This window comes from Lynx canadensis, chromosome B4 (assembly GCF_007474595.2).
Source record: "Lynx canadensis isolate LIC74 chromosome B4, mLynCan4.pri.v2, whole genome shotgun sequence".
Classification (NCBI taxonomy): domain Eukaryota; kingdom Metazoa; phylum Chordata; class Mammalia; order Carnivora; family Felidae; genus Lynx; species Lynx canadensis.
This window is the reverse complement of record NC_044309.1, coordinates 16092764-16118412: the sequence shown is the minus strand read 5'-3', so window position 1 is coordinate 16118412 and position 25649 is coordinate 16092764. Positions and strand designations below refer to the sequence as shown.

Below are 25649 nucleotides of genomic sequence, written 5' to 3'. Positions count from 1 at the left end.
AGGTTGTTTCCTCAATTATAAAATGAAAATAAGAATGTCTACTTCAAAAGAATATTATGGGGATTAAATGTCATGTATAAAACACATTTACTTTGTTACTGGCATCAGGACAGCCATACAGATAAACAGAATAGAATAGAAATAAACCTCCCGTATATGGCCAATTCATTTTTGCCAAGACCATTCAATGGAGAAAGGACAGTCTGTTCAAACAATGGTGCAGAAAATAACCACACGCATAGAATAAAGTTGGACCCCTTCCTCACGTGATGTGCAAGAATTAACACAAAATGGATCAAAGACCTCAACTTAAGGACAAAAGCTATAAAACTCTTAGAAGAAAACATTGGGGAAAATTTTCGTGATGTTGAGTTTGGCAGTAATTTCTGGTGGAGACATCGTCTTCTCTCCTGGCCACCTTTGTCTGTCTCTCACCCATGTTTTTTCATCCATTAAATAGATCTCACATCTTCCCCCACCCCTGCCCTTTCACCCTAGAATCACTTGCTTAGCAGAGGCCCTTTTAATCTTTAGTTACGTAAACTCTAGTCATAGACCCCCAATGGGCCTTCCTGGCCGGCCTCCCGCCCCTGTTGTCCATGCTCACAAACACAAGACCATTCACTCATTGAACAAATATTTCTCCTGTGTCTCCTGTGTGCTGAACACTGTACTAACACCTTCACACAATATTCCCTGTTCCCCCGGCTTATCTGCAGTGCCCTTCCTCCGCTTCTTATCATAGCCTCATCTCGTGTCAACCTGTATGATCCTGAAATGACAGTGAAATACCAGTTACATTTTGTGTCTGTCTCTCCTAATGTACGTAAGGTCCCAGAGGCCAGGGCCTATCCATACTTGACTCGTATTTGCGCCGAGTTGTAAGGTGTGATCCTCAGGACCGTCCTCTGATGAGAGCCCAGCGAATATGTGCTCAATTGTTCTGTGCATGGGTCCTAATTCTGGATCTTACACTCGCACAAGTTAAATCTAATTCCTTCTGGATATATATATACACATACATATAATATTTGCAGGCGGCTATTAATTGGAGAAGGCATCTGTCCTTCTCCAATCTGGACGTTGTTAGTTTGTTTTGTTTTGTTTTGCTTTCAACCTGTCACGAATTTCAGTTCTTCCACCAGCAGACCTGCTGCCTCCAGACAGGGGCCCCGGCTTCTCAATGTGCTTTTGAAAGCAGAGTTTACACAGCAGACCCAAGCACACGGAGTGTCGCCTGAGCACGACAGAGGACGGTGCATCTCTCCCCACTTTGTGTGGCCTCTGTTCCTTTAATTATGTGGTTCACATCACATTTGAATTTTAGTAAGCCATTACACGCTGCTGTTATCACGAGTCCATTTAAAACCCGATTGGAAATCTTCTTTCCTCAAAGCCTCCGTGCCAGGGATGACTTATTCTCAACCTCTCATACCAAAGCCTTCTTTCTTTTTTCAAGTTTATTTATTGATTTTGAGTAACAGAGAGTGCTGAAGGGGCAGAGAGAGGAGAGGGAGAGTCCCTGCAGGCTCAGCACCGTCGGTGTGGAGTCCGAGGCAGGGCTTGAACTCACGAACCGTGAATTCATGACCAGAGTCAAAATCGAGAGTTGGATGCTTAACCGACTGAGCCACCCAGGCACTCCAGTTCCAAATTATTCTTTCTCTCCCACCTTCCCCATGCCCCCACACCACTGTGCTGCACACACAGGCTCACACACAAACTCCCAGACTCACACAGAGCCCAGTGCAGCCACGAGAGTGTGACGACGTGCGTGGAGACGGGGCCAGGATGTCACGTCATGTGATACCGATAGTTACAGGATACAAAAGGCCCTTTGAGCCCACAGCGCTCTCTTAGTTTTTTTGACAGTGGCTTCCAATTATGAACTGGAGGGTTCTAGAAAAATCTATTAGAATGTAGGATACGGTGGTTCAAACCAGCACACTTTACTTGTTTAATGTCCCCCAATTCCTTTGTAGGGAGCATTGCACATCATGGTACTTTGTAGGGCATTGGCTGAGAGGGGCTTTATAGTAAGGGTTTGAGTTCTGGGTTTGAATCTCGGCCTTACCCTTTACTGTTCTACAGTTTCTGGGGAGGAAAAGGATTTTCCTCTCCCCTTCTGAGTTCTTGGCTGAAACCCCTGTAATGAAAGAGAAATGAGAAAAACAAATAGAACATTATGGACATGTAGACTCCGTGGGTGACACCCGCGGAAAGATGAGTGTCTCCCCGAGGGGACTTCGAATTCAGGCTGAGATCCCATCCTCATGGGGAAAGAGCAGGGGCACGTAGGCCTCTTAGGGGAGAGTCCATGGGTTTTAGGAAAGATGAGGGTTCTTAGGAGACCGGTTGGGAGGTGTGATAGTTTACGACAAAGTCTGCGTGTGATGTCTCGTTTCCTCTCCTGCGATAAGGACCCATCTTCCCTCGTTGGTGGAACTACTGAGCAGGGGATTTATGACTGTTAAGCTCCTTTAGGCAGATAAGGGGAATTCAAAGAAAACTTCCTGCATTTGCTGCTTTTCAACTGCCTGCAGCTCAAAATAATCAACGTAGCAACACCGCGTATTTGAGGGCGGGTGTCATAAACTGCTACCCTTCCCATGCATCCTTGAAAACCTGTTTATTTGCTTCCTTACTAGATCGCAAATACCATTAAGACAGAGGCAGTGCTGGGTTTATTCATTCATGTGTAGACAGGGCATCTCCCAGTGCTCAGTAACTACCCCCGTGCTAAGTACGTATGAATGAATATGTGATGTGTGACCTCCTCACCTCTGACAAGCCTGGGTCGTCCTCCACTGTAAAATAAGTGGCAACTCTACCTATTTTATAGGGTTATTGTGGGGCTTAGTGAGATAATATATGTGAAATATTTAGCATATAGTCAGAGTGCGCTAAGTGTTTGGTATTTTTATTAGTGGTCAATCAATGAATTATAGAATGTAGAGTAGACACAGAAGAAAGACCAAAAGAAAAAAGAAAAAAGCGGGGGGCGGGGGACATCACGAGGAAAGAGGCAGTGAGTTGGTGTATTGCTTAGCCCAAGCATGTGGTGGTTTTGGTGACGGAAAAGAAATGTGACTGTTTTGGACCTGATGAGGATGATTAGGTTGTACAAGCGCTTAAGTTTTAAAGCTCCCTTTCCTCGGAGCCTCGTTAGAGTCTTCGAGAATGGATCTCAGAGGAAGGGTGCTATTTATTAACACTCAGCAAGTGCCTGTACCCTCTGCCTCACCCTAGCCGTCCCACATCTTATTAAGGAGTTTGGGGGAGTTTGATAAACAGAAGAGACGCCTGTGAGCTCCGAGCTGGGGCGGTCAGGTCGTTAGTATTCACAAGTGTATTCCACAGCCCGTCACGCTCTAAGCCTGAGGCGCTCATCAACATTTCATGGAAATCCAGGAAGCATCCCGTTTAGAACCGAAGAAGCATTCTGACCTGAGACCTAAAACGGATAGGAAAACAAAACAAAACAAAATAAAACAAAAACAAAGGAAACACTCAGCCCTGGCAGTGTAAAAGAAAAAGGCATTTCTGCGGTTCTAAGAAAGATCCCCTTTTCAGAAGGGTATCTCCTGGACCAGATGTGATACGGAGATGACGTGCACATTTTCCGGACTCCGTCGTTTTAGGTTTAGGCTACAGGGGTTAAGCCCGATTCTTTCGGGACCAACCTGCTTCTTGAGAAGTAAGCATGTGGGAAAGTATGTAAATTCTTTTCAGTTCTGGAACTCCATATGGTTCTTTCCTGGGCATGGAGGGGAGTAATCTTTGCTCCCCCCCTTTTATTTATTTATTTTTGAGAGAAAGGGGGGGGTGGAGGGGCAGAGACAGAGAGTCTCAGGCAGGCTCCACACTCAGCACAGAGCCTGACGTGAGGCTTGATCCCACCAGCTGTGAGATCACGATCTGAGCTGAAACCAAGAGTCTGTCCCTTAACGACTGAGCCAACCAGGTGCCCCTAATCTTTGCTTTTTGAAACCGGAGCGTATAGAGGAAGTTGTCTGAAGGTATGAAACAACAAGCATTAGACCATCATCAAGCTGGGGATTTCTTCTCCCTTTGACACAGGGAAGCACGTTGGCTGGACCGCTTTAACCTTGATTCCCTGGGGGACCCTGTATGTCATGTAAAACAATAGCCTTGAATATCTCAGTTATATATAGGATTGGAGTATTTATATGTAAACTTCTTGCCACCTTTGAGTTGTGAATGGGCAAGTTTTCAGTGAGGCATTACCAACATTATTTGGGGGAACCATTATGTTGTGGTGGTGCCATTATGGAAAGCGTCCTGAAGGAAGAAACTCCCAAGGAGATTATTACCCCCCACCTCCCACCCCCAATTATAACATACTCTCGTGTAAACTGCAGAGAATTGAATGTCAGAGGAGACTTGGGTCGGGGTCATTTATAAGCTGGGTGCCTCGGTCAAGTCATTTAACCTCTCTCAACTCCAGTTTTCTCATCTCTGAAAGGAGAATAATCTTTTCTGTTTCCCTGGTTGTCACGGGAATCGGATGACATAAGTGGATGTGAAAATGCTCTGGAAAGTCTAGGGTGCTTTCCAAGTGTGTGGTTCGTGCATGCTCGTCTTGTTGGACATTTACTATCGTGGAATGTGAAACCACACAGTTTGGACAATTTAGGTGTCGTGGTAAAGATCATATTTTCTAGTGTCTTAGTCAGTTTGGGCTGTCATAACAAAGTTCCATAGACTAGGGGGCTAATAAACAGCAGGCATGGATTTCTCACCGTTCTGGAGGCTGAAAAGTCTGAGATCAGGGCCAGCGTGGTCGAGTTCTGGTAAGGACCCTCTTCGAGGTTGCAGACTGAGCCTTCTTGTTGTGCTTCATGGGGCGGAGAGCAGAGAGGGGAAGCAGGTTCTCTGAGGACTCTCTGAGGGCACTAGTCCATCATTAGGGCTCCACCCTTGTGACCTCACTTAATCCTAATCACCTCCCACAAGCCCCACCTTCTAACACCATCATGTGGCGGGTAGGATGTCTATGGGAGGACACAGATGTTTTGTCCGTGATGTATTACACGCAGTCCCCCCAAATTCATGTCCTTCTCATATGCAAAATGCATCTATTCCATCCCAACAGCTCCCAAAGTCTTAACTGGTTCCAGCATCAACTCTGAAGTCCAAAGTCTCATCTAAATATCCCCTAAATCGTGGGGCGCCTGGGTGGCGCAGTCGGTTAAGCGTCCAACTTCAGCCAGGTCACGCTCTCGCGGTCCGTGAGTTCGAGCCCCGCATCGGGCTCTGGGCTGATGGCTCGGAGCCTGGAGCCTGTTTCCGATTCTGTGTCTCCCTCTCTCTCTGCCCCTCCCCCGTTCATGCTCTGTCTCTCGCTGTCCCAAAAATAAATAAACGTTGAAAAAAAAAAATTAAAAAAAAAAAAAATATCCCCTAAATCAGATAGGAGTGAGCTCGAGGTACAGTTAATCCTGAAGCAGAATTCCTCTCCAGTTGTGTCAAACCAGACAAGGCATGTGCTTCAGAATAACCCTGGTGGGACAGGCATAGGATAGACATTCCCATTTCAAAAGGGGAAACTAGGAAAGGAGAGAATGACAGGTCCCAAGCAGGTACAGCACTTAGCAAGACAAACTTCCTGAACTCTTGGGCTCCACCCTCCAGGCCCACTGGGTTGGGGTCCTGTTCCCAAGCTCTGCAGGCAAGGATGGGTCCCCAAGTGGCCCCACCTGCACAGCTTTGAGCAGAGGCTGTCTGGCCTGTCAAAGGCATATCTCCCTTCTTGCAACCAAGGATGCACCCCTGATAGCCTGAATCAATGTTGGGGTCATTCTTCCCTGATCTTGAAGAATAGTGCGTGTTTGCAGCCAGATAGCTCTGTGGTCCCATCCTGTTAATTCTCACTCTGACAGCCTTCCTTTGCTCCTTGTTGTGTCCCTCTTCTTCAGTTCAAACTGGTAGTCTTCCTGCTGGGTGGTTGATTAAGTCTGGTTAACACCCATATTAATCTCCTTATCAAACAGATTCTTGACCACCCTCTTAGTGCTCTCTCCTGAACATGCTTTCTCATTTTGTTGCAATGTGGATAGCCTGAGAATTTTCCAGATCTGTAAGTCCTGCTTCTCCCTTGGTGAGTAGTTCGGTCTTCCGGTCATCTCTCTCTTCTTGCATGTTGTGATAAGCAGTCAAGAGGAACTAAGCTACTCCCTCAATATTTTGTTTAGAAATCTCCTCAGTTAAATATCCAGTTTGAGCACCTACCTTCCACAAAACACTAGAGCCAAAACACAATTCAAAGCCAAGTTCTTTGCCACTTGGTAACAAGGATCACCTCTTCTCCATTGTCCTCTGATAATAACATGTCCCTCATTTCCATCTGAGACCTCATCAGAACAGCCGTTAGGTAGCATCCACATATCTTCCAGTATTCTGCTTCTTACTCTGTAAGAAGATGGAATCTTTCTCTACAGAGCTCCTCTTTTCTTCCTGAGTTCTTAACAGAAACACCTTTAAAATTCTGTTCGTGGAAGTCTAGGCCTTTTCTAGCATGTGCCTAAAAACTCCCCCCATCATCCAGTTCGAAACCCACTTGTACATTTTTTGGTACCTATTTGTCACAGGAGCAGCCCACTTCTTTGTACATGTATCTGTATTGGGGCTTTCTAGAGGAACAGAGTCAGTAGGATATATCTAGATAGATAGAGATGTATTTTGAGGGATTGGCTCACACAGTTATGGAGGCTGAGAAGTCTCATTATCTGCCATCTGCAAGCTGGAGACAGAGGAAAGCCGGTGGGAACCAAAACTGAAGGCCTGGAAGAAAAAGAAGCCAATGGTGAAGGCTCTAGTCTGAGTTTCAAGACCCAAGAAGTGGGGGAGAGGGTGTGGGCGTATGAGTTCTCATCTTCAGTCTGAAGGTCTGAGAACCAGGAGCACCGATGTCTGATGACAGGAGAAGATGGACACTGATGTCTGATGACAGGAGAAGATGGACACTGATATCTGATGACAAGAGAAGACAGACACCCATGTTTGATTGATGACAGGAGAAGATGGACACTGATAACTGATGACAAGAGAAGATGGACACCCATGTTTGATTGATGACAGGAGAAGACGGACACCGATGTCTGATGACAGGAGAAGATGGACACCGATGTCTGATGGTAGAAGACGGACACCAATGTCTGATGACAGGAGAAGACGGACACTGATATCTGATGACAAGAGAAGACGGACACCCATGTTTGATGGATGACAGGAGAAGACGGACACTGATGTCTGATGACAGGAGAAGATGGACACCAATGTCTCATGACAGGAGAAGATGGACACCGATGTCTCATGACAGGAGAAGATGGGCAGCCCAGCTCACGCAGGGAGCAGATTTGCCTTCTTCCATCTTTTGTTGTACTCGGGCCATCAACAGATTGGACGATGCCCACCTGCACTGGGCAGGGAGGGCAGTCTTCTTTACTCAGTCCAGCAGTTCAGATGCTCATCTCTTCTGGACACACCCTCACAGACGGACCCAGAAATAGTGTTTTATCCGTATCTGGGCATTGCCTTGGTCCAAACTCACACATCTAGTTAACCATCACGTGTAGGTAATACCAACAGTGTCCATGTTTTAAATGTTTCCTGCTCTTTTTATACAAGAAGGGGAAATTGTTCATTATTGTGAACATACCTAGCTGACTTTAGAGTCTGCAGAGACCAGAAGTGACTCTGTTTAGGAATGATGGGAAATGGGATAGCAGAGATAAAATTCCATTTTTTTCTTTTTGCTCTAAGTACCTCAACTTTATACTGACACTGGCTACCACAGGGTCTCTACTGCATGGATGAGCTGGGAAGTGACAGCATGCATTTATAATTCTGCCACTGAATGTAAGCCTTACAGAGTCCCTTTGGCCAGCGAAGACAAGCTTCACAAATGAAATTTGAGATAATTATTCTGATATTTTTCCTGGGAGGTTATTTTGAGGTGTTTCACATTGATTTTTGATAGTGATTTTTTTTTTAAGTGCAAAGGCAATAGCTAAACCAATTCTGGCATATCCATACAGTGGAATAGTACTCCAGCAATGAAAAAGAACAAGCTAGTGATACACACAGCCATGTAGATGGATTGTAAAAGCATTTATATACGGAGAGAAGGAAGTCTTATGCAAAAGCATATGTACTATGTGATTCTGTTTATATGGATTCTAGAACAGGCAAACTAATCTTTTTCTTTTTCTTTTTTTAATGTTTACTTATTTTTGAGAGAGAGAGAGAGACAGATTGCAAGCAGGGAAGGGGCAGAGAGAGAGGGAGACACAGAATCCAAAGCAGGCTCCGGGCTCTGAGCTGTCAGCATCGAGCCTGATGCAGGGCTTGAACTCAGAAACTGTGAGATCATGGCCTGAGCCAAAGTTGGATGCTCAACCGACTGCACCATCCAGGCGCCCCAGCAAACCAATCTTTGGCAAAAACTCTAATGACAAAAGTGCTTACCTGGAGGTGGGTAAGGGCTAGAGACAGGTTGGGAAGGGATATGAGGGAATTCTCTAGGGTGTAGATAAGAGTCTGTATTTTGATAGGGGTTGGGTTACAGGGGTGTGTACATTTTTCAAAACTCATCAAATGTGCTTATGATTTTATTGTATGTAAAATTTACCCGCAAATGTAAACAAAATAATGATATAAGTGTTGAGATCTTTAGCAGTGAAGTGTACCGATATCTGTATTTGACTTTGAATTGTGATAACTATAACAACAAAAATGGATTGATGAATACACAATAATAACACAATAAGGCAAATGCAGAAGTGAATTATAGAATCTAGCTGGTAGTTATTCAGGTACTTCTTGGCCAATTCTTTGCGTTTTGCTATAGGTTTGAAAATTTTATAATACAATGTTAAAATGCAATTTCAGAAAAAAAAACTATTAATATAAGAAAACACAAAGCATGCAGTGGTTAGTGTTTTTTGGTGATACAATATTCTTTTTTTTTAAATGTTTTATTTTATTTTTGAAGGAGAGGGAGACAAGGTGTGAATGGGCGAGGGGCAGAGAGAGAGGGAGATACAGAATCCTAAATGGGCTTCAGGCTCTGAGCTGTCAGCACAAGGCCTACATGGGGCTTGAACTCACAAACTGAGAGATCATGACCTGAGCTGAAGTCAGACGCTTAACCTACTGAGCCACCCAGGTGCCCCTACAATATTCTTTTAAGCACTGAATATCCTTAGAGAAGTTTAGCTACTTGTTAAAGGTAAATGAGAATTTATTCTACTGTCTTTGCTCAAAATGCTGCATAAAAGAGACATTTAAAATAATAAACACATAAGAATTTTGATTTCACAATATGAATTGTTATGAAGTTAAATTTATAATTAAAAACTACTTAAGATCATGTTTTTGACTACGCATCCTTTCATTTTTAATTTTTCTTTTTGTCAGTCTCCACGAACTATCTTTAAGACATGATAGGTTCTGAAATCCAAAGAGGGATAAGCCGGTGATAGAATTCGATTAGGAAGAATGTACTAGTTAAATGATATAGATGAACTGATAAGTATGGTTGAAAATAGTGATTTTAGGGTCCAAATCATATCACAGCACTGACTTTTTATACCCTGAGAATTACTGAAATTCAGAAAGACTGGAATATAATTCAACACGATCGTGACAGATTAGAGCATTGTATTTTTTCAGAAAGACAAAATTCAATAGGAACACGTACAAAAATATACGGTTCCAGACCAAAAACCAACCAATGGGGAAGGACCAGTTATGAATCTAGGGTGTCAGCAGCGACCATAGTCAGCCCTTTTCACTGAATATTCACTGTCCTTGTGCTAGGATTGAATTCAGCTTTGTTATATATATTTTTCCTTTTCCAATTTTTTATTTACATTCTAGTTAACATGTAGTATAACATTAGTTTCAGTAGTAGGGCTTTGTGACTCATCACTTATATATAACACCCAGTGCTCATCACAAGTGCCCTCCGTAATCCCCATCACCCGTTTACCCCATCCCCTGGCCACCTCCTGTCCAGCAACCCTCAGTTTGTTCTCTGTCTTAAGAGCCTGTTTGATACATATTTTTAAGTAATATGGAGAAACAAGTAAAGATTTAAAGAGGAACAAGATAACTAAAATAATGAAAAACTGGTCCTAGGAGGAAAATCTGAGAGAAAAGAGAAACTTCTCTGAAGGCTTCAAGATTGAAAAGGTTCAAGTTCTGCTTGATTTATTACCATTTTCAATTACATGAAGTGATTTTACGGAGAGATCCTATGAAAACTAACAAGAGAAATGGATTGAAGTTAAGAGATAGTGGAGTTGTGCAAATGGGAGAATCCCTGGACTTCAAGGTTGATCAGACTCTGGAATAATTACCAGGTGATGCTGTGGACCCTGCATCCCTAGAAAATTATGGAAGCAAAATAGAAATTCTGAGTGGATCTAGATTGACCTGCCAGAGGTCAGGGGAAAACTCAGATGATCCGTGAAAGGACCTGACTGGGCCTACGTTCTATTAATAATGTTTCGCTCCATGTAGGAGTTGTAAACACAGCTTGGTATTAAATTACATTTTTCTTGGGGTGCCTGGGTGGCTCAGTTGGTTATGCATCCAACTTCAGCTCAGGACAAGTTCTCACAGTCTGCGGGTTTGAACCCCGCATCGGGCTCTGTGCTGACAGCTCGGAGCCTGGAGCCTGCTTCAAATTCTGTGTCTCCCTCTCTCTCTGCCCCTCCCCAGCTCACGCTCTGTCTCTCTTTGTCTCTCTCTCTCAAAAATGAATAAACATTAAAAAAAATTTTTTTAAACGTAAATAAATTACATTTTTCTAGGCTTTCTATAAGGACTGGCAACTTTAAGTTCACTTAGAAAGTCACTGTTACTTTACAACAGCGTGACTGTGGATAGCGATACTAAATTGTATGCTAGAAATTTGCCAAAGGAGTAAATCTTAACTGTTCTCACCACAAAACAAGGCGGAGGGGGGAAGACAGCCATGTGAGGTGATGGGTAGGTAAGTTAGCTCGATTGTGGTGGGGACTGTCCCACAATGTATAAACATGTCAAAACATGAAGTCGTACACCTTGAATATAAATACTTTGTGTTTGTGAATTAAACCACTGAAGCCAGAAACAAATCACTGTATCGAATGATTCTTCCTTTCATTGGACTTGTTTCCTAGTAAATGACTACATGTTGCTTTGGTGACTGTAACACTGTTCTTAATGTACCTTCCGTACCTTATAATTACTATGAAATAATTACAGTGCATCCTGTCATTTTCTCTTCAATGTTACAACGTGATCCTTAGGCGTACATTTGTTTTTTTGTTTTGTTTTGTTTTATATTAAACTTTTTATTAAAACTGAGTCTTCATGATATATTTAAAAGGACATGTTCCACAAACAAATATTTGGACAAAAAATTTTCTATATGTAATTATTGGCACATAAATTTAAAATAAAAACTAAGCTAAATATTTATATATATTCATGTATATATATTCGTGCGTGTGTGTGTGTATACACACACACACACACACACACACACACACACACACACACACACGTGTATCCAATTCATGTCAATGATCTGGAATACCTGAGTTTCAAGCTGTTGGTTTTCCAGATAGTCCTAAATGTTTTTCACCCACTTTATAAAGGACACAGTCCATCCAGAAAGAGTAACTTTGGTTAATAGGTGCTGTCTCCCAAAGATAGCACAGAAGTCCTCAGTGGGATTCAGGTTTATCTTCAGAGGTTTCTTCCAAGTGGAGGTCAGTCTGTGATGCAAGGAAGGATTCCCGTGTAGCAAGGCACTGTTCATAATACTGGATATTCTCCTCAGCCATATCTGTAAATGCTGACTTGATATCATTTTGCACATTATGTCTCCATCTTTCCCAGTCTGCTTTCTGGGCGTTATTAGCGCATTCCACTTTATCTTCAAGTTTTCCAGTCTCTTCTGTAAGCAGATCAGTATCTGCCTTTTTATAGGTCAAAGCTTCCTCTTTGGATCCAGTTCTGCTTGTATTTGGTCTCTCCTTTTCGTAACACCCATTAACATTTCACTATAAAGTACATACTCATGTACTACAGGAAGCAGGGCCTCTGAGAGTCCAGATGTCCGTTTTTCAGTGGCCTTACAGCATTTGTCAACGCAGCTGGCAATCCCTTTTAGAGAATCAACCAGATCTTCTTCTGACGCCGACCGCAGAATATGAATTGGGCCATATTCTTTCATTTCATCAGAACATTCCCTTTCTTCCTTGTAAGTTCTCTGAGATATTTTGTCTATCAAATTTATTTTCTGGCTAAAAACTTCAACAAAGTTATTCATTTCCGTGAACTCTTCTGGGCGGCTTTTTACTCCTCTCATTGCAGCGCAACAGCTCTGACTGTCTGCCCCATCCTGCTGAGTAACCCAGGCCCTTGCTTCTTGTGAGAAGAGAGCTCCCAAGCTGGTGCAGTAAGAAATACTTTGAAGTCTTCATTAAATGTTAGAGTTGGGTGATCAGCAATTCAGTTCAGGAACTTCCTGAAGGAAGTGCCTTCCTCCGTGTTTCAATGAAGTCATCGTTAAAGCGCCCCACCATACCTTTCACGATAAATTTCTCAGGCAGTGGTGCAATAATCAGAGTGGGGTGTGCGTCTTCAAGTTTTCCTTTCAACCAAAGGAAATCTTTTTTTTTTAATGTTTATTTACTTTTGAGACAGAGAGAGACAGAGCATGAATGGGGGAGGGCCAGAGAGAGAGAGAGGGAGACACAGAATCTGAAACAGGCTCCAGGCTCTGAGCTGTCAGCACAGAGCCCGACGTGGGGCCTGAACTCACGAACCTTGAGATTATGACCTGAGCCGAAGTCAGACGCTTAACTGACTGAGCCACCCAGGCGCCCCACCAAAGGAAATCTTGATAATGTCTCCTAACTTCAAATTCGCTGGAGTCAAATTCCCCACGAGATGTCTTAGTAGTAATCCTGTAAGTAATGAAAGGTTCAATTGTGGTAACGTGGCTTTCGGGTTCATCAACTGTAATGAAAAGATCTTTCAAATCTGGCAACTTGACTTGGTTTATCATTGATAGAGGAGACGCTGGCATCATAGGGCTGAAGGAATTCATGTCCATCAATGAGGCATCCTTACCGAACACCTCCAGATCGTCCTCGTCCTTGTCCAGATCCAGCACCCCGGCTTGGAGCAGGGTGGAGGAGTCGCTGCTGCCCAGGAGGGGGGCGCCGACCCCCGGGGCTTTCCCCACCGGTGCCCCCAGCCGGGAGCTTAGGCGTACATTTGTATATGTGAACCGCTATGTCAACGAGTATTTTCTGCTGGTGAGAGGGTCCCTACCTGAATGTATGTTTTACATTCTTTGCCCTTTTTTCCAGCCAGGCCACCATTTCACCATCCAGACCAGTTAGGACGCAATGAGATGAACGTGTCGCTGTGAATGATGCCTCTTCTTCCTGAGAGTCATTATGGCAGAACCCTCTTGCATTTTCCATTGTAGCCTCTGTTTCCTGGTTTTTTTTTTTATCTCATTCCTTGGTTTGCTTTTTTTCTTATCCTTTGCAGAGCAAAACTTGCCTCCTGTTGTGATGCTGCCCAAAACTTCATTGTTTCTCAGAATAACACTCCAGCTGGGACCAACATGAGTTACGAGGTGGAAAGCAAAAATGAAATCCTAATTAGAGAGAACATTTTTAACATGTTTCCAGTGGTGAGTAAGGGCTTGTTGTGGTTTATTTGTGTCACCATTCCAGGTGACTTTCCTCTCACTTTATATTGTAACTTAGACAAATAGAGGGGTTAACTTAGAATTAAAATACCGTATGTGGTTTTGTTGTGTAAGATGTTTGTAGGGATCCATTTTAAAACGGCACTTTTGGGGGGCGCCTGGGTGGCTCAGTCGGTTGAGCGTCCGAGTCTTGATTTGGGCTCAGGTCATGATCCCAGAGTCGTGGGATCAAACCCCCCATTGGGCTCTGCACTGAGTGTGGAGCCTACTTGAGATTCTTTCTCTCTGTCTCTTTCTGTCTCTCTCTGCCCATCCCCTGCTCATACTCACTCAATCTCCCTGAAAAATAAATAAATAGAAAGGCAATTTTGAATGCAAGTAGCTCTGTGGGGAATGTATTTATATCTTACATGATAAGCTCTCCGAGTCCTTGAGTCCTTCATGACTCATCCTTGAATGAGATGAGGTATTTGGGCTTTGTGCACAGTAATTACTGGGGCTTGGGAAGAGGACCGTTTTTCACCTGGAATGAGATTCATCCAGTTGTCAGTTTTGGTGACTGAATCAATTCGTCCACAAAGAACTGTGGGTTTATGTGGCTAGTCTTTGGGAAGTAAATATGTTAAGGATTTGTGGTCAACGATCATAACCTCACAAGACAGAGATTTCTGGGTAGTGTGTTCATTGATGTATCCCAAGCTCCAGAACATTTCCCAGTGCATATATATGCGTTCATTATGTATTCATTAAATAAACTAGTGAGTAATGGCACAGTGTCACCGTAAGAGGAAACTTCTCCTTGAATATAAACCCGAACTTGGGGAAAACTTTTGTCCTGAAGAACATCCTGTTGCTCATAAACACACACTCTCGGGCATCTTTTCATGATTTGATTAAAAGCAGTTAAGCTAAGGCAATGTGGTCAAACATGGGATGACTTTACCAACTGTAGAATATTCAGTTCTTGCCATTAATTCCCTTTTGTTAGAACTTTGACCTCTTACAACTGATTTTTTGGTCATGCAAGTTGTTCCAGATTTTCTTTTGATATTATAATTCAAAGGAAGACGAATTTGCTGGGAATGATTGAGAACTGAATAGCAAATGATAGAGAATAAATATTGCAAATTTTCTGGGAGGAAAGGGGGACCAAAAATAACTCAAAGCGTTCTAAAAATGCCCTCATGATCCATTGAAATTACCAATAATTAAAAAGATAATACGTAAAGAATATTTCTTTTCCTTATCAAGGACGGCCTGGGAGAGTTTCATAATGAGCAACTCTTTCTAGTGTTTTCCTTGCTTTAGACTGACTAGAACAGAGAAGCAGCAGGTATTTTTTTTTTTGCTTCTAATTGTCACCTTGAAAAGAATAACTTAACCGAAACTTGATAATTCTGTGTGCAATTAATAACAACAGCATCCATTTTCCAAATTTACACTGAGTTTTCAGAATTAGGGGGAGGGAATTCTGAAGTCAGTACAGTAAGGCTTGCAAAGCCAGGCCACTCCCTTTCCATGGATGAGGCATGTGAGGGAGCTGACCTCCTCCTCACCCTGCTCCCCGCACACCCCTCCTCTGCCACACTGCATTCTGGAACACTGTGGAACATGCAGCAAGAAGGTGACAATAGATACTTTTGATGAATGTCGTGAAGTCATTTCCTCCAAACACTTTTGCTAAGTTATTTAAAAAGAAAACAAAGTTGGTTTTCAACCAGGGTGAGCAATGAGCAGGCATTGCTCAGCGTGGCACAAATTTTTTCCATTTTCTTGGGAGCTTTCTTTTAAGAACCATTGGAGTTTGTAATTCATGTGAACGCATGCCGAATGTGAGATCCCAAAGCATATGGGCTTTTTCACCCAGTTGACCAAGAAGCCAGAGAAAAACATTGTTTCGTGTGCTTAATTGGAGATGATGTTTCCTTCAGTAATCTTTTCTGTTGTACCATTTAGAGAATATTTGCATTCTACCCAGTGTATGGAATTCAGAATTTATTGTGGTAGTGTTGAGTAAACACGGTTGGAAGACACCTTGAGCTAGCAGTGCAGTGAACTTCAAATACCCTGAGGTATTTGGGAACCATTAATTTAAGAGCCAGGTACCGCTGGGCGTTGCAGATACAAAGAGGAATCGGATACATAATTAAATTAACATTTTATTCATTGAATATGAGAAGCTGTGTAATGTGTTGTGAATGAGAGCGTGGACTCTTTCAAGGGTTTGAATCCCACCTCTCGCACCTGCTAGCCATTACTTAAATCCATGTCTTTATTTCCCGTCTGTAAAACGCTCATAAGGTTGTTGTTTGGAGTACACGCGTTAATAAGTTTTACACTTGGATCAGTGTCTCTTGTGCACCATATGCACCATATGATTTTTAGTTGCTAGAGACAAACCTAATACCGAACTAGGGTTTTCTTTGCTTGTTTGGCATCTCCCAGGTAGAGCATCAGGAGCACATCACAGTCATAAGGATTCGTGGGTTACTTTGGGCGTCTGAGAACCCCGTTGGCCCTGAGGTGTTGCCATTGGTACTGGTAAACTGTTTTTGGGAAGTAGGGTGCCCTGATTTGTAGCGTTGGCCGATTTTGGTGGTGTACGTACCCCCACTGTGGCCGATTTAAATTTACCAATGTTTATTATTATTATTATTACTATTACTATTATTATTGTTTTATTTCTTTTATAAAGTAAGAGCGCGTGAGCAGGGGAGATGATCAGAGGGAGAGAGAGAGAATCTTAAGCTCCTCCACATTCTTGAAGACTGACACGGGACGGGGTTCAATCCCGCAACCCTGGGATCATGATCTGAGTCGAAATCAAGAATTGGACGCTCAACTGACTAAGCCACCCAGGCCCCCCATATTTACCCGTGGTTTAACAACAGTGCACACAATTCCTGAATATTTACCGGTTGGCTCCCACCCGCTGGTACAGGTGCGCCCCAGCACAAGGCTGGAGGCTGCACGAGGGCAGGCCATTGAGCCAGCCCACACTTACGGTAAAATCACCGTGTCCATTGCATTGTGCGAGGTCTGTGGTGACAGAAGAGGGAAAGCTAAACGTCAGAAACACCCTCTGTGCCCTTGAAGACCTCCACCTGAATTCTGAAGACAAAACTGGTAAATGAGGACCATGTGTCTGAGCTGCCATCCTTCGTGTTGCCCAAGGTCACATCGTTCTTTCAGGGAAAGCGACCAGGAAGGGGAAAGCGTGCTGTTGGCTCGAGAAGTTAGGTTTCCGACTGGGAAGGATATGGTAAAAGGGGGACGTCTTTTGAAGTCGGCAAGTCCGGTCCTTGGAGGAAATATAAAAGATTCAGGCCTTGGAAATTAATTTGAAATATGTCAGCACAGAGTCAGTAGGGCCTCCCTAAAGAACCGCGGCTGGTCATTTGCGGAGAGATGGCAGGCATCAATCTTATGTCAGCACTGAGCCTGAAGGTCTAACTATTTAAGAAGCACGGGAAACTTCCGCTAAATTAGCTATTAATTTTATGCCCGAGAATAGAGGATTTAATGATACTTTCTAATTGCTTTATTTCCTCCATTTTGCTGAAAATGTTCCTGTTTGTTGGAAAGGCCCAATGTGGGATTTTGCCATTCTAATGTTATTTACTTAATTACGTGGTGTAAAATACAGTAAGTTATATTTTATGAGCAAATGTATTATATTTTATATTACTACATTGTATGGTATTCGATACACTATCTATTCCTCTCAAGAGAAATGAGAGGTATAGTATAAGTTTACAGCATATTTTATTATAAGTCATAGTTGATCAGCATTGCTACTTCTGCTTTTTTTCCTCACTTTTTTTCTTTCCTTAGCATGTCTAAATATTAAGCAGCTGGAATTAAGCGGTGATGGTTATGGTTCTGAAACTAAAGATATTTCACTTTCTCCTGACAGTCTCAGCCTTTTATGGAGCACCCTTATAATCGGTGTGCTGTGGTTGGAAACGGGGGGATTCTGAATAAGTCTCTTTGTGGAGCCGAAATAGACAAATCCGACTTCGTTTTTAGGTAAGGCCTGTCAAATTGGTTCCTTTGAAACCAAAGATCAGTTGGATATTTTAAAAGGATAGTGTAAAGGTACTCCGTGTAAATTTTGACCTTTGAGCTGTGTTGCTTAAGTCTACAAATGACGTAGATGGCCTTTCCTGAAGTGTGAAATGGATCACGGGTTCCTCAGCATGTTAATACCAGAAGGATAAAACTGTGCTGTGGCCCCTTTGCAGAAACTCAGCTTGAGATCATGGTGAAAAAGGATCTTCACTGCAGGACTTCTCAGAGCCTTCAGTGTCGTAAGGATGCCATGGCTCCCTGAGAAGGACTCTGGAGAACAATATTTCCCAGGTTCACCTGAAAAAAAAAAAAGACTATATATATATATATATATATATATATATATATATATATACACACACACACACACACACATATACACACACAGATACACAGATATAATTATGGTTTCTATATATTTAAAAAAATATTTTTTAACAGAGCATTTAGAGAGTTTTGTTCTCAGATAAAACTTAAGAAAATGCTGACCTGCACCCTATTGCCATGCTACATCATTGTTTATTTAGTTCTCTGGCTTGAAATTAAAAAAAAAAAACAAAAAACAAGAAATTGTGGGGCTTCTAGATTCTGGTCTTTTAAAGTGTTGGTGTCTCAATACCTGCTAGCTTGCAAAAACAGAAGCAAAAGTGGTTTCTCTGTGTGCCTGTGCTAACAAGCCAAGCCACAGAGTTTCTGCGCTTTCAGAATTCGAAGGAAAGGTGATTCATCCCTGTGAGGATGGATTTCAATTGAAATGCACCTTTTTAAAAAGTAAGTCGAAATCTGTTTCTTCCTATTGCAGAGGTACTGATTTCATACATCAGAGGACATCCTTTCATCTTTATTGATTTCAGGCTGCCCTTTTTAGCAACTGAAAAGGAAGATTTTCAGTCGGTAGCTCCCCACCCCCAACCCACTGCCTCACTTTAATCTCATTTAAAGTTTTTATGCTGAAAGTAATGACAGACCAATAGATTTGACACTCCAGCAGGTCACTGAATGTGCTCCTCACGATTAATGTTAAAATGACCAATACCTGAAGGATTTAGCCATTTTGAAAAAGCCATAATAAAGATACATAATTCTTCTTGTGCTAGACTTTGTATAGACTTAAAATTCCCAGAACATCTGTGGGGACGTTTATGCCTAATGTTCATTTTACCTTATAGCAGATACAGGAAATACAGATTTAGACTTAAAAATACAAGCAGGGGCACCTGGGTGGCTCAGTGGCTTGGGCATCTGACTTCGGCTCAGGTCACGATCTCACAGTCTGTGAGTTTGAGCCCCGCGTCGGGCTCTGTGCTGACAGCTCAGAGCCTGGAGCCTGCCTCGGATTCTGTGTCTCCCTCTCTCTCTGCTCCTCCCCCGCTCATGCTCTGTCTCTCTCTGTCTCAAAAATAAATAAAAACATTAAAAACAAATACAAACAAAGAACTCAACAACTTCTTAATTTATAACTCTATAGCTGCTTCGGATCCTGTGTCTCCCTCTTTCTCTCTGCCCCTCCCCTGCTTGCTCTCTGTCTCTCTCTCGCTCTCAAAAATAAATAAACATCAAAAAAATTATAACTCTACAGTAGGTGTGTACATTTCTAGAGTCTGCATTTGCTGAGGCTCAGATATGTTGCTGATGCTGAGTTCCCTGTGAAGTTAGCCTCCCAGACTGAAAGGCCAAATGAGGGTTTCAATGTCGTCAGAGTCATTAAAATTTATTTAAATTTGAAGCCTGACCAGATTTTGGCAATAAGTGTCCAGAGTTTTATAAAAACAACCTGGAAACTGCTTATTATTCATTTCTTCCTTTCAAGAGACTGGGAGCTCCCAGTTAAGTATGTAAGGAACAAAAAGAGGGGTGATGAATGGTTTTACCAACTACTACTGTATATGTAGTTTGCCTTGGAGTTTCCTATGACACTATATTGGAAATCACCTTTGGTTTTCAAAAGAGTATGAGACTGTTTTACAAAGTAGATTTGTGGGGTGCCTGAGTGGCTCAGTCGGTTGAGCGTCCAACTTCGGCTCAGGTCATGATCTCACGGTTTGTGAGTTTGAGCCCTGCGTTGGGCTCTGGGCTGACAGCTCAGAGCCTGGAGTCTGTTTCGGATTCTGTGTCTCCCTCTCTCTCTGACCCTCCCCTGCTCATGCTCTGTCTCTCTCTCTGTCAAAAATAAATAAAACATTAAAAGAATATATTTTTTTAGAGAAAGTAGATTTGTTACTACAGGATGTCCATTAATGAGGGCATTTCTGTGGACTATTATCTGTGATTAATATTTATTTTTCCCAAGGTGCCATATTTAATTATTTTCTGGTATATCTTTTTTATTTTTTTTTATCAATGAGAGATGCACATGGTTCATTTGATTTTATGTTTCATAGAGTGTGGAATACTATTTCAACCTCAGTCACTGCAGAACACATGAACTTTAAACAGCTTTCCTTAGGAAGCACTCAAATATGCTTCCTTTGTATGTATAGCTTTAAAGAAATGGTCTACTTGAAATTCTATAAGCAATACTTGGGAAGTCATAACCAACCGTCTCTTTTTTGTGAAAGGAATATAATTACTCAAAATTACAATTCTTAATTTGTTTTGAGTACTAAAGACAAATTAGTAATCAAAAGAGGAAGAGAACATTTAGATGAAAACATCATTATAGGAACATTAGGGTTTTATTTATTAACAGCATAATTTGGTACAAGAAAAACTATCCATATGGGAATCAGGAGATTTTGATTTTTTTTAATACAGTGTTTGCTTCTGGCAGACTGTAACCTTAGTCCCAATGCCTCAATTTTTTTAAATCTGTAAATTGGCGATCATACCACAATGGGAATATAATCAATAGAAATAATAATTTTAATAACAGGATTATGAACTCTTCAGAAGCTTGGCAAGGTAATTGTCATTTCTCATTTGATAGGTATAAGGGTCTTAATATTCAAAACATTTATCAAGTTTGTATATTTCATACACTGTTGAAATGCCAGTTAAGAGTTCAGTACGAGGGTGCCTGGGCGGCTCGGTGGGTCAAGCATCTGACTTCCGCTCAGGTCATAATCTCATGGTTCATGAGTTCAAGCCCTACATCAGGCTCTGAGCTGAGCTGTGCAGACAGCTCAGAGCCTGGAGCCTGCTTTGGATTCTATGTCTCTGTCTCTCTCTGCCCCTCTCCTGCTCGTAGTCTGTCTCTCTCTCAAAAATAAATAAGCATTAAAAATATTTTTTTAATTAAAAAGAAAGAGTTCAGTACTTATTAAATAGTTTTAAATGGAAATCGGACCAATTCAGAACCCCTTGATAGCAACAGTTTTCTCCAGTAAAGTGACAGTGATCATATGTGTACGTGTGCTTTTTTTATAAGTCGTATTTTGAAAATACTTTTTTTTTTTTTTTTCAAATTTCAGGTGTAACCTCCCCCCAATTACAGGAAATGTTAGTAAAGACGTTGGCAGTAAAACCAATGTTGTGACTGTAAATCCCAGTATCATAAAACTAAAGTAAGTACCTCCAAGTTACACAACTGTTTGAGAACATTCATTTCATTGTCGAACACATTTCTTTGTTGCTGAAAAACACTACTCTTGTTGCTGAAACTGACTTGCAATATGGCTGGAATGACTTTTGGGGAAAAGATAGAAGAATATATTCATAATTTTTTACTTTTTCTCAAGGTTATACCTCATAAGAGGTATGACCAATTGTACTTTTTTTTTAAGGAAATCATTTTATTTTATATTAAAGATGTTACTTTATTTTTTAAGTAATTTCTACACTCAGTGTGGTGCTTGAACTTACAACCCCCAAGATCAAGAGTCACATGCTCGACTGACTGAGGCAGCTGGGTGCCCTGACCAATTGTACTTCTAATATCATAAGCTGAACATTACTAATCAAATGCAGACTCATTTATCTCTTCGTCTTTTGTAACACTAGTAAAGTTACTTTTGAGAATTTTCTTTCAGGGTTTTAGTGTTACTCTTGAGAGCAGTTTCTTGATAAAGAGTTTAGAAACTTCAGAGAGTGAGCCTTGGGAGAACCTGCCCCCCCCCCCCGCAAAAAAAAAACAGTTTTTACTTCAGATAGTTTATTAACAAAAAATAATTCCTTTATTTCATTTTTTGCAGCAGAACTACTACAAAATGTTGCTGGTTGATAAAAATCCCATACATAGTTTTGCTCCATTGTTTTCATCAAAATTGACCAATAATCATTACTAATAAAATACACAATAGAAATATATATTCAGAGAGTTCTAGTATATCTTAAAATAATATAAAATATTGTACCTGTATCCCAAAAGTTTATTTTCTAAACACAATCACACAGATTAGTATATTTACGAAGGTATTCTTTAAATCACACATACAGAGCTGTCACGATACATGGGATAAATTTGACGTGTGGTGTGTGTGTATGGATATAGATGTTTTAAGTTCTTCAGAGGAAACTTGTATGATCACACGCATAGAAAGATGCACAAATAACAGGAGTACAGCTCAGTGACTTTTTTTTAGTGTGTAGACATTTCAAGAGTGTACTGTTTGAGAAAACATCAATCGTTATTAATTTAGAAGTATTTGTGTATCAAAAAGCAACCTTAGAGAAAGAAATTACCAAGTTGGAAACTAAAATAACGTAAGAAATGTGTGGTCCAGTGGGGATATAGCCCGGTAAGAAGATATAAATGGGGGGCACTTAGGTGGCTCAGTTGGTTAAGCATCTGACTTCAGCTCAGGTCATGATCTCACGGTCTGTGGGCTCAAGCCCCACTTCGGGCTCTGTGCTGACAGCTCAGACCCTGGAACCTGCTTCTGATTCTGTGTCTCCCTCTCTCTGTGCCCCTTCCCCGCTCACGCTCTGTTTCTCTCTGTCTCTCAAAAATAAATAAGCATTAAAAAAAAAAAGAAAGAAAGAAAATATAAATGAAGGCTTACAGATACCTCAAAAGAGCAGTGAAGACCTACCCCTTGATATTTATAGGATGCTTCCTTGTACTTGAGTCCATTGTCTCTTAAAAGTGGTTCAGTTGCTTGGCCAGTGGTCAGTTCAGCCTTATGTAACCCAAACTGCTACTTTGATCATAATGATGATGGTGGTGGTTTTTGTTTTAATCTGGCAGGTATGGGAACTTAAAGAAAAAGAAAGAAACATTTCTGGAGGACATTGCAACCTACGGAGACGCATTCCTTCTTCTGCCAGCGTTTTCTTTCAGGGCCAACACCATTGCCTCTTTTAAAGTGTATAACACGCTCAAAGAGGCTCACGCAAGACAAAAGGTTCTCTTTTTCCATCCCAAGTACCTGAGAAATCTCGCCCTCTTCTGGAGAACTGAAGGTGTGACAGAGTTTCGCCTGTCCTCTGGCCTGATGGTCACAAGTGTGGCCGTGGAGCTGTGTGAGCACGTGAAGCTGTATGGCTTTTGGCCCTTCTCTAGAACAGTAAAAGACACACCCGTCAGCCATCACTACTACGACAACAACCTCCCTAAACGCGGTTTCCATGAGATGCCCAAAGAATATAGACAAATTCTCCAACTTCACTTGAAGGGAATCCTCAAATTGCAATTTAGCAAATGTGAAATAGCCCAAGCGTAGTATCTTAAGGTGGGGGTGGTTTTGATACAACGCGGTGGGTGAGTGACAGTGTTTCCCCACAGGAAAAGCCGTGGTTGTAGGGAGAAGAGAAAGAGCCCTGAAACCTGGTTTGATCAGAGCTCCCCGCTAAGCTTGCGTCCTCAGCAGCTCATGAACTTGTTCAGATTTGCAGTTTCCCTCCCTGTGAAATGGGGACCGTGATAATCTAACTCGCTTCAGGCAAACGTGGTAATCTGTGAAAACTCTTGGCAAAGGATTTGGCCTGATGAGGTAGGGACTCCCCGAGTTTTTCCTTGTTGGTGTCTATCGTAGCCGTTTCCACTCTCACCAGACCGATAATAAAAGGCGGGTGGTCTTGAGGACCCTTCCTGGAGAGAACAGCTGTGAAATGCCAGCGTTCGCTGGGGCTCTTTCCTCAGCACGCCTCTCTATTATGGGTCATATCCCTCTCGTCCTTCTTCCTGTCTTCGAAGAGTGCATATAAGGACTTACAGCAAACCCTTGATTCTTCAGGAATCAAATCCTTCTCTTTGGGTGATAATGTGCCTGCTTCTGATTACCTTCACGAATTGTGTCGTTAGCTGCAACGGTGTGTTGGTTGGACTTAGGCCAATGTTTTTCCTCCTTTGTCTACATTTCGAAGTCACTCTTTATAATTTATATTAACTTCCTGATTTTACTCTTAAGAATTTTCCTTTTCCACTGAGAACCTATTTCAAGAGCATGAGGAGTTACAGTACCCGGTTTTTCTTACCTGTGTTCTTATCTGTGGGGTCACACATTCAATTTAGTTGTTGTTGTTGTTGTTGTTTTTAATTATCAAACAGCTACTTCATGCCAGACCCTGTAACAGGCTGTGTCTGTGAGAGGGACATAAAGACCAAGCCCTTCAGGAAGAAATGGACACGTGTATGACCAACTGTAATACGGTATAATAAATGTTATTACGACAGCTATGAGTAAAGTACTGTGAGGAAGCAGAGGTAGGAATAAATAAATCTATTTCAGTGGAATCTGTTTCAGAGAAGAGGTCATTTCTGAGTGAAGCCCAGAAAATGAGTAAGGTGTTAACAAATGAAGAAGATTCCAGGTAGAGGGAATGTGATGGGGAAAAAAGCTGTCCCCTTGATTCTGATTCACGCAAATGAGGATATTTGAAGGTAAATCATGGTCTTTGCCCCAAAAACTGTCACTTGAAGGGAGGTTATAGTGCATGGGAATGATGGCTTGGTCCCACCTCTGTGAAATGGCAGTGATAGTGACCTGATTGATTTCATAGGCAAGCTGTAAGGATTAAAATACACAAAAACTTAATTCTCACAAGGAAAGGTGTATATTCACATGAGAAGTAAGACTAATAATTCAAACATCAAATAAAGCTTCAGTGATATCAAATATTGCCATTTTTTTTTATTTTAAATTTTTTTTTCAATGTTTTTTATTTATTTTTGGGACAGAGAGAGACAGAGCATGAACGAGGGAGGGGCAGAGAGAGAGGGAGACACAGAATCGGAAACAGGCTCCAGGCTCCGAGCCATCAGCCCAGAGCCCGACGCGGGGCTCGAACTCACGGACCGCGAGATCGTGACCTGGCTGAAGTCGGACGCTTAACCGACTGCGCCACCCAGGCGCCCCAAATATTGCCATTTTTATACCAGTCCCTTACATGATGACGATACCTGTTAACATAGGTCATCCCTGCATCAGCTGCATAAGTTATTTGACTGAACTGAGTAGCTGTGTTTATACTTTCCCCCGCTTGTCTTGCTTGTCTTTGTACCGTTGCAAGGAGGGCGGAAATAGGAGTGGAGCAGACTGGCAGCGTGCTGAATTAATTACAAATACAATTCTGAATTCTTACCGTAGCCAGACTGCTGTTTTACTAAAGGTTCCCTTTTAAGAACACTCTGCTGTCAGCTGCTCATTTTGGTAAAGTACCTCTTCCGTTTCATTGTGGTTGACATTGTTTTATGCCATTCTTTGATCACATTTTATTTGTTCTTCTGTAGCAGATGAAACCTGTTGGCTCCATAAATTGCTTAAAACTTCATATATAAATATTTTCTAAAAGGAGCGTGCTTTTAGTTACATGAAGTCTAATTTATTCATCTTTTCGTTTTGCGGTGTTGAAGGAGTAGATATTCAGAAGTTATTTCAGTAAAAATTATATATGATTAAGGGCAGAGATTACTTACGTTTTCCCCCATATAACTTACTGTTTCACCTGAGGA

General features: G+C 41.8%; 1 protein-coding gene and 1 pseudogene across 1 annotated transcript in view; one reads left to right on the top strand and one right to left on the bottom strand.

Moving 5' to 3' along the window:
* The window catches only part of ST8SIA6 (ST8 alpha-N-acetyl-neuraminide alpha-2,8-sialyltransferase 6), an 87778-nt gene extending 62949 nt beyond the window's left edge, over positions 1 to 24829 (top strand). The window contains exons 5-8 of the mRNA XM_032593759.1: positions 13585 to 13729; positions 17664 to 17776; positions 21229 to 21321; positions 22944 to 24829. Of these exons, the coding sequence (XP_032449650.1) occupies positions 13585 to 13729; positions 17664 to 17776; positions 21229 to 21321; positions 22944 to 23418 (826 nt within the window). The 3' untranslated portion in view covers positions 23419 to 24829. The remainder of the gene's footprint in view (positions 1 to 13584; positions 13730 to 17663; positions 17777 to 21228; positions 21322 to 22943) is intronic.
* Positions 11718 to 13192, bottom strand: LOC115519231 (annotated as a pseudogene).
* Positions 24830 to 25649: the final 820 nt, after the last annotated feature.